This window comes from Triplophysa rosa, linkage group LG10 (assembly GCF_024868665.1).
Source record: "Triplophysa rosa linkage group LG10, Trosa_1v2, whole genome shotgun sequence".
Classification (NCBI taxonomy): domain Eukaryota; kingdom Metazoa; phylum Chordata; class Actinopteri; order Cypriniformes; family Nemacheilidae; genus Triplophysa; species Triplophysa rosa.
The window spans coordinates 17,315,222-17,324,288 of NC_079899.1; the positions used below are offsets into that span (position 1 = coordinate 17,315,222).

At 38.9% G+C, this 9,067-nt stretch overlaps 3 protein-coding genes across 3 annotated transcripts; 1 reads left to right on the forward strand and 2 right to left on the reverse strand.

Annotated features, from left to right (window-relative positions):
• Window positions 1–7: 7 nt before the first annotated feature.
• selenon (selenoprotein N) lies at window positions 8–5,158 on the reverse strand. The gene is made up of 12 exons (XM_057344310.1): window positions 4,822–5,158; window positions 4,258–4,375; window positions 4,001–4,131; window positions 3,692–3,904; window positions 3,440–3,564; window positions 3,059–3,196; window positions 2,856–2,937; window positions 2,578–2,766; window positions 2,213–2,318; window positions 1,946–2,058; window positions 1,258–1,359; window positions 8–1,164 (listed from the first exon to the last, which is right to left on the reverse strand). The coding sequence occupies exons 1-12, from the start codon at window positions 5,011–5,013 to the stop codon at window positions 1,000–1,002; spliced, it is 1,674 nt and encodes a 557-aa protein (XP_057200293.1). The 5' UTR covers window positions 5,014–5,158; the 3' UTR covers window positions 8–999.
• Window positions 5,159–5,680: 522 nt separating this feature from the next.
• znf593 (zinc finger protein 593) lies at window positions 5,681–7,055 on the reverse strand. Its single transcript, XM_057344305.1, has 4 exons — window positions 6,984–7,055; window positions 6,489–6,700; window positions 6,339–6,401; window positions 5,681–6,110 (listed from the first exon to the last, which is right to left on the reverse strand). The coding sequence occupies exons 2-4, from the start codon at window positions 6,686–6,688 to the stop codon at window positions 5,984–5,986; spliced, it is 390 nt and encodes a 129-aa protein (XP_057200288.1). The 5' UTR covers window positions 6,689–6,700; window positions 6,984–7,055; the 3' UTR covers window positions 5,681–5,983.
• A 58-nt stretch (window positions 7,056–7,113) lies between these two features.
• morn2 (MORN repeat containing 2) lies at window positions 7,114–8,943 on the forward strand. The gene is made up of 5 exons (XM_057344601.1): window positions 7,114–7,193; window positions 7,382–7,429; window positions 7,526–7,632; window positions 7,800–7,936; window positions 8,068–8,943. The coding sequence occupies exons 1-5, from the start codon at window positions 7,187–7,189 to the stop codon at window positions 8,168–8,170; spliced, it is 402 nt and encodes a 133-aa protein (XP_057200584.1). The 5' UTR covers window positions 7,114–7,186; the 3' UTR covers window positions 8,171–8,943.
• Window positions 8,944–9,067: the final 124 nt, after the last annotated feature.

A 9,067-nucleotide genomic window follows, 5' to 3' on the forward strand; every position in this document is an offset into this window, starting at 1 on the left:
CAAAAGCGTCCTTTATTTACTTAAAACAAGTACAGAATTGCTTTTACACAAATAGGATGTTTTTGCATACATACTGCAAAAATGAAAGATTTCAGTCACAAACCTATTGCACTATTAAAACAGAGTGTAATACTACAGCCACTTATGTCAACAAGTGTAGTCTTCCTGTTTCTAATATTTTGAGCGTAAATAGAATGTATCAGACAAAAAGTTATAAAACAGACAAAAAAGATGACTGCCCTTACACAAAAGTGGATTTCAATAATGAGTTGCATCTCTGTTGTCAAAATCCATTGTTTTTTTTGTGTTAGCATGGTGCCAGTATTCTGTTCAGAGACAGAAAAGGCGACATTACTTCCCCAGACTTAAACAATAACATCAGGTCTGGCCTCACCCATGCTGGGCTTTCAGATCAGACCATCACAAACTGCCAAATCCAGGAAACCATAGCCAGCACAGTTCTATCTCCCACACAACCATCTAGAACAATACAGAAAATAAAGCAGCGAGTGTATGAAATCAAAAATATAAAGTGGTCAAAATAGCATAATAGTTCAAATTATCTGGATGACAAATTATAAACACCCCTTGTTCAGGAATCTTAAATTCACACATGAATGACATTTCTTCCACTATAAAATATAAGACTGCATTTAAATTGTGTATAGATTACACTGGAGAGTCTTCAGAGGAATGACAAGCAGCACTTTTAACTGTCTAATGATAAAATATTATGATAATTTGTGCACAGTGTTGTATATTGGAGGGTACCAAAGGCTTTAAATAGATTAAATGTGTCACACTAAGGAACAAATAATGCAGTCACTAGCTGCCTTTTAAATGAAGAAAAATCTGTCATTTGTGGTGTGTACCGACTCTCTTAAATGCCTCCTCCACATAATGTTTCTCAAAGCACATGAAGACCGAGTTTGTCATTTCCTCTCATATAATCCCCCACATTTCTCCCTGATGTGCACAGATTGTCTGGAGAAACTCTTTTTAGTCCAAATAAGGTTTGGCCTTTTCGAGTCCTTCCTGCAGAAAGTGGATGTATGTGGAGGTTGAGGGATCCTCAAAGCCAGCTGAGAAACTGAGACCTGGTCCATCTTCCTCTGGTTTCATGGATGTCTGGTCGAGAAAGTTGTTAGCGTTGATGTGATGGACCTGCAGAATATAAAAAAATAGTAAAGTGATAGACACGTACTGTATTTCCAGTTTACTTATGTGTTTATTGGTCAAATTAAAAGTCAGGCTTACCACAGTGCCATTGGGCAGTGCCACCATCATCTGCACAGGAAAGGTGTACTTTTCCAAATGTAAATGAGCCTTTTCGCTCAAATCCGGATTCTTTTCATCAGCCTAATTAAAAAAAAGTAAAAGCATTAAGTATTTAAATAAGTCTCAATAGTTACTAAAAGTCGATCTTTAAAACTCTAGAGGTCACATTGTACAGTACATGTACTGTAAGATCTGTTTCCATCACAGTTTTTATGCACACTTTTGAAGTATTGCTTCAGAAACACCAAGTTTAGAAAAAATCCCTTAATTCGCAAAAGTTTTTACGCTCACTTGGAGTGGTTTTTGACAGAGTTAATGTGAATTATGGGAGATGGGGAAACATTTGCCAATGACAGTCTAAGTCTGACGCGAAAGTTAAATCCATGTGACTAATAAGACATTTCAGCGAATTACGTCTTTCTGGTTTCCGGGTCTTGTATTATTTACTGTTGATTACTAGGTTACCAAGACCGCCACCATCCGCTTAAACAACTTGATTGAAACGCGCCTATTTCGCATTTGTTTTTTTCTTCATTTGCAAATGTTTGGATAGAAACCCAGCCATACAAAAGAGATGCATGATCAGATTTGTGTCTGAAACATAAACACTATATTGATGTTGCTTGTTTCAGTTAAACTTTACAATCGAACACAAAATAACCCAAACCTGTAGATCTTCTAGTTCTTTGACTAGAGACCAGCTGCTGATGAAGCTCTGGTTGAGCAAGGCCAAAACGGGCGAACTCTCGAGAACTGTTTCCCGAAGAGTCCGCCCCGAACCTGCCGGAGATAAGAGTGCAGGACACAAATCAATAATGTTCTTATTTGATATAGCTGTATATTTGATACAGCTCTAATGTATTGATATGAATTATCCTGAAATATCTTAACCACATACACAGTTGCATATGATAACCCTTTGTGGGTGACTGACCTCAGCATGACTGGTCATCCAAGGCTCCCCAGAGAAGGATGGAGTGAACCAGCTTCTTCTCTGCATCAGCCCTGCTAAAGGCCTCACTGAATGGCAGGTATGGCACCTACCAAAGAGAAATAAGCTCTGATGAGACCAATGACATTCAAAAACACTCAAATCTGCACTCAGATCTAAACAACTGAACAACAGGATTGAGCCCAATTCACCAAAATCACAGATTAGCTCCATCACCTTCCTCTTAGTTTATAATCTAAGAGATGCTCATAGTAACTTTACTATACATTTTACAGTTAAGTTAATGGATCACTCCAACTGGTATATGAAGCACAACAACAGGTGAAGAATTGCAGCAAGTGACAAACCTTTGTAAAAGGGTACATTGTGACCTCCAGTCGTCTGGCTGCTTCTTCTCTGCTGATCTCTGCATTCCAGACAATCTCCTCGAACACAAACTGAATGGGTTCTCCTCCCTCCCCTCGGCTGTCAATCACGTTCCCCTGCTCATCATAGATTACAGAGGGAGTGGACGGCCCTGCCGCTCTGAGCTCCATCTGTTAACATACAGCACAGATTTATCTTGTTTTACCCCAAAACAAGTCCATCATGACTGAGCAGGATGTCAGTTGAAACAAAAACCAACCTGGGGCAGGTATCCGATATCCACCTCCATGTTGCTGCTCTCACTGGCTCCATACAGCCACTCCATGTCCACGTTTAAAGATCTGCCGTATAAAAACACACATTTCTGAAAATGACTGAAAAAGAAATATCTTCCTTGAACACACGGTTCTCGTCCTATGGAAATCGGCATTACTTGAAAATCATTGAGGAGAGCACACTTACTTGTCATTTGGCACGTATAGGTGAAAGCTTCTGACGTGAAAAGCATCTTTGGACAGGATGATGTTACCCGCAAACTGACCAGGAGTGAACCAGAATGGAAAACCCGGCACATCATTTAGCTGGAACTCAGCATGAATTCTGGAACACAAGACCATCCTACTTAATAGATCATGTCTGGATTGGAAGCTTAGTAACAACACACATCTTAAACAATTGTTGAAAATCATGTTAAAGTGAGGGAGAGATTGAGATTTACAGTATTTTTATACTGTTAAAAAATAACTGTAGTCTGTTTCCCATATGCTGTATTCTAGCCCACACGAACCACCCTAAGCCACTATCCAACACTGAAACCGGACCGTTACTATAATATTATCTCACCTAAAAACAATGTCGTAATAATAGTCACTTGTGGCCCGTACAAAGGCCACAACTCCCTGTGGAGCAAAGCGGGATTTCACAAAGGGCCGCGGGTGGAACATACTCAGTAGAGAGTGGATCAGCACCTGTCCAGACAAACAAAATTACATCATCATCCAATAAATCATGGATAAAATCTATATACTTGAAGATTAAAAAAGTCCTTCAACTGAAAGTAAGAACATTGTAAGTTGTTAGTAACAGTTATTGCACCTCTTTTCCGCGTGGTGTGGGAGGATGATAACGGTTATTAGGAAGGTAGCCAGTGAAGATGTTGAGTTCGCTGGGAATGACCCACCAGGTGTCGCCCAGGGCGGATTTACCGCTGGGTGGCAGGAAGACCTTGAACTGACTGGCATAATATGTGGAAGAAGGAACAGCCGGGCGCTTCCATGACCGCAGGCCACTAAGAGAACTATGAGAAACCTAATAGGACAAAGATAAAACATTATCCCATCTGCCTGTATTTTAACTCAAGTTTATTGCAGATATTTTGTCAATTGTAAATCAAGTGTAGATTACCCCTAGGAAGCCATCTTTGCTCTTAGTCATGCTTTCCAACAGTAATGGCTGCATGGTAGCATGTAGGGTCAACGTCTCCCCATTTGGATCAGGTGGTATCTCCTCCTCAAACTCTGAGGGAGGTGCTACACCTTCAGGCAACAGAGATGGACCATAAGAACTTTTGGCTGGCATTCTGTCTTCTACAATAGTGGTGAATGTGGCTTTTAAACAATTCAAAAGTCAACGTCTACCTAGTAAAAGATTATAACTGTTACCTGTGAGTTTTTCTGCAATAGGCTTAAATTCTTCTGGACTAAGATAGAGGTCATGATCAGTGTCCAAGGACGAGAATAAAAAGAGCCCGTCTGCTCCCAACGCCTTCAGTCCGGCCTCCTACAACACATCTGCCCTCAGTTGAAAAAGACGTGCAGCACACTTGCCCCAGGGCAATAACACACAATAATAACAGAGTCTACTTTAACTGAATTCCTGAAGCCAGACAGAGAAGACAGCCATATGTGACTAAAAAGTAACACTGAGATGGGGGGGTTGTCCAAAGAATCTTGCCCCAGCTGTGGCAATAGCACCCTTATAAAACAGCAGAGGGCTGTGGCAACAGATGAATCATTACGTGGCAAAGACTGGAGTGTAAAAAATAAATAAACAAACTGTGTTATACACTACAGACAAGACAAAAGCTAGCTTGACACTACTGTACAGGCTAATAAACGTTCATTTCTTCCATGATAACAAAAAGTATGAGAAGATCACTTTGACTGCTTTAAGGAGCATCCATTCCTTACGCTTTAAACTGCAATAAAAGACTCTAGTTAACTTACATGTCGTTTTAGCAGCTGGGTATCCTGGTAATATTTTATGCAAAAGCCAATAAAAGGAACAGCAGCGATCATGAATAAAGCGGAGAGAGCTTGCTTGAGACGTGATCGGGAGACGCTGCTGGATGGAGACGCGCGCGCCTCATGATCATCCTTCGGATCTCCAACATTAGTTTTATCCACATCTGCGGCCATCCTCTAAGATTCTCGGTGTCAACACAGGGACACAAAAAAGCAACGGTGGGTTAAAACTCCTGTTTAGTCAAACTACAGCCACGAGTTCGTTTTCTGCGTGCGTGTAATGTGCCGTTCCATTGTAGCGGGTCAGAGAGGAAATGCTCCAGACTCTCCTTCTGCGAATGGATGAGGTTTCTCGCTCTTAAAGGGCCAGTACACATTTGTTATTAAACCTCAATGGCTGCGTCTGCAGATCCAGTGAGATGCCATGATGATGCACAGAAAGCTGTCTAGTTAGGCGTTTTAGTCGATTATAAAAAATGCCTCTGGATTTTTTGGTTTGGGGTTCTTCGTGGTAATAGTCAAACATGCAAACAGTTATATTTGACATGAAGCAGAAATATGAGGTAAAAATACAATTAACACAGAAAACATTGTATTAAATGTACACAGTAACATTTAGAAGAATATAACTATAATATCAAACACAACACAGGCGTAATCCCAAAGTAGAATCATCTGTTTGCTGTTGTACCAGATTTATGGAGCTGATTACCAAATAAATCAACTAAAATAAATAAAATAATTGTTGACCTGTTGTAGTCCTCTATTTACATATTGGAATTATTATATATTAGCTCTGGCACATCAAATATTGTTCTAACATAAGAATGTAAAACACTGAAAGGTTTTCCACGTGATTTTTTATTTCCATCATGTCATAATTTCACATCAGCTAACAGCTTTACATGTGCAGCAGAAGTAGGTGTTCTATGACTTCCTTAAAATAAAAGAAACTGTGAATTTACATATCCATTATGTACTTTTTGTTGACATAGAATATCCCAGAAACTGGTCTAAGTTTGAGATTTTGCACATTATTTCATGGAATAGTTTTATCAGTGAAACAGGTTAAATCCTTATTCTGAATCCAGACCAAATGTAAAAAAAAGTAAGAGCCCACAGAGAGGCAGAGCCAAATACTCTTTCAGTCCATATTCTCCTCGACCTGCTGTGTGTGAACCTCTTTGGTTTTGTGTGGGATGTAGGAGCCCATTCCTGCTGCCCGTTCTGCTTCTGCCTGTGTGTACGGCTCTTCTCTCAGCTGCTTCAAACTTAAATATAAAAAAACATATTTCAAAAATCCTGGACAACCATAGACATGTTACAGAGCTTTAAACAACTTCATGAAAATCATGAATCTGAATTTAAATGGAAGCTGCCTATTGGGTTCTCAAAGAAATCTATTTAATTTCACTTTGGAGATAAATACCTTAATTTAAAACCCAAGGAATGGACATCAATTATTATTGAGCAATAAATGAGAGATTATAATGGCTCACCGTTTATTATGAGGTTTGGATTTAAAATGCTCCTTCAGGGTTTTCAAATCAACAAAGTGTCTCCTGGAGAAAAAAATACGATGAAAAGCTTAAAACGAATGACAAGTAAATAGAAAAACATTAACCGAGTTGTTGTAAAATGTGACTTACGCGCAGTGGAGGCAGTAATTCTGCGCACAGCCTGTGACATCATAATCAACCTCTTGCTTTAGTAACTTGACAGAATTGGCGGGGATCATATCAACATGTATCTGGTCAAGGTCCTTCGTCCTGCGCTTAGTCTTCCATTGCTTAGCAATGTTCTTCTTGCTACCGTTTTTGTGGTTTCCCACCTGTTTGGATTTACCCATGGTCTGTCTTTCCTAAAGTGACAGACAGAAAATAAGTATGTTGTAAAATGTCCCTGTGACACACTGTAACATTGAAAAAATAAGATACATCTTAATATATAATCAGGAGATTATATAATCAATCTCTTTTTATTGATATTAAATATGACAGTAAGTATCACTATTTCCTACATGTTTGATCGCTACTTACGTTTGCTACCTCTCTATTAGTAAACTTTCTACAGCTGTCATTACGAATTACGTGAATTTATAGAATTTACAGAGCTGAACCAAAAGTGTTTATACATTTACTCACGTTAACACGCAGCTGCCTCGCCAAAAACACACTGAAATGCCACTAGAACAACTTCCGGGTCGCGCATGTAACGCACACGTTCGTTTACCTCTAGATGGTAGTAATGCAACATATCGCTCAAAGCCCATCAGACGAAGTAGAGTTGATGCGTCGTTGTCATGGAGATTCAAAGCTACGTTAAGTGAGTTTGTAAGCACAGCATCATGTCTGGTAAATATAAAACAATATAAATAAATACAAATATTGTTGTGCTCTAATGTTGAATTGCCGATCAAGAGAAATTATGGTTTCATAGCAAAATCTTTACTTGCCAACTCCAAAACAAGAAATATTCGACTCTTAAGAAATGTTGTAGATATGTATCTTTATTAGATCATTATACCCGATTTTTGTTACAGAGACAACACGTGAAATGTGTTACATTTTCCCAAATGGAGACAAATATGGTAAGTAAGCTGCCACTTTTTGGCATGTCCGTGAATGTCCATCACGTATGCACTTGTGTACAATCTTATGTAGGCTATGTGTGTGTTTACGTTTAGAAGGAGAGTGCTGTCGTACGTCAAATGGCGTGGTGATGAGAAAAGGGTTTGGCACGCAAACTTCAGTTTCTGGAGTGACATACACAGGGGAATGGGACAATGATACGGTGTGTTTGTGGGAGATCATCTTTTAATATTAAAAAAATAATCACATGTGGACCAAAGCGATGTGCTGACCTGAGGGCCAATATACCAATGTAGACTTATTTTGTGTTTTATTTAGATGTTACAAGTAAATATTTACATTTAATATTTCTTTATTTACCTTGTGCAGATGAATGGCAGTGGGACTCTTAAGCATCCATCAGGAACAATTTACACTGGCCTGTTTAGAGATAACATGTATCATGGAAAGGGAATTTACAAATTTCCAGATGGGACAGAATACAACGGAACCTTTAACAATAATAGGTGTTATGCTATGATTGAAATGCGTCTATGGTCTCAGATTTATGTGTTAAAGAATATTATTCAAACCTCCATGTGTAATCAGTTCCACGCTCCAATACTAAATAAATGTCAACATCTTTCATGTTTTTCAGATTAGAGGGTGATGGAGAGTTCACAGATTTACAAGGACTTGTATGGACTGGAACATTCCACAACAAAGCAGCACTGGGACTGAAACTTAAAGTCAACATGTAATATGCACTGATATACACAAACACACAGTATTTCAATAGAGTAAATTGCTGCATTCTGAAATGGATTGCATATCATCATTGACCATACTATATTCATTTTTCAAGTGTTTATCATTTTTGCTAAAGGACAAACTGCAAACTAACAACAGATTAACACTCTATTCTAAATAATACGCATTAAATCTTTTTACAAACAAAATCATTTAAGCACCTACTCAATGGGGTGACTGTTTGCATCAATTTAAGAATTACAGGCAATAAAACCATGGATAGTGATCTTGTCGGGAACACACATTAACACAGCCAGCAGCCCCGCAGCATAGACATGATCTACAGGGAGGAGATAAGTCTCAGCTGCACACGCTAAACAACAAGAACACATGTTCATGCACACAACACCTCAGAAAGAATCAGGACTTTGTTTCGTGGCTGTAGTGGAGAGGAATGTGATCTTCTGTGAACTGCACATTTCCCCTTCATTCATTTCTGGAGTGTATCTCCAAAATACACAAGCATATGCAAGCAGCTTAGCTCATGACCGCGAAGTCAGGGGTTGGGTGGGACCGTGAAGATCAATTTCCTGTTCTCTGAGGTGCGAACGTGTTTTATGTGGATTAGCACTGCTCATGAAGATCTACCGCCTAAAAGTTTGGTTATACTTTAAAACAACTTCAGGAGAAGGGTTGAGCAAAAGTTCTGCGGTTATGCTTGTGCTTTATTAAAACTTTGTCAATTTAATGAAACCTCTTGTTGGTGTTTTATTTGTTTCATAATTTGTCACCTCAATAAAAGTTTGAATGACTCAATGTCCACTGTGTGACTTGTGGGTGTTTTTGTTCAAATGTCTCAAGAATCCGTTCCAGAGGAAAATGGAAAATTGGTCTTAAAGGTTGAAGAG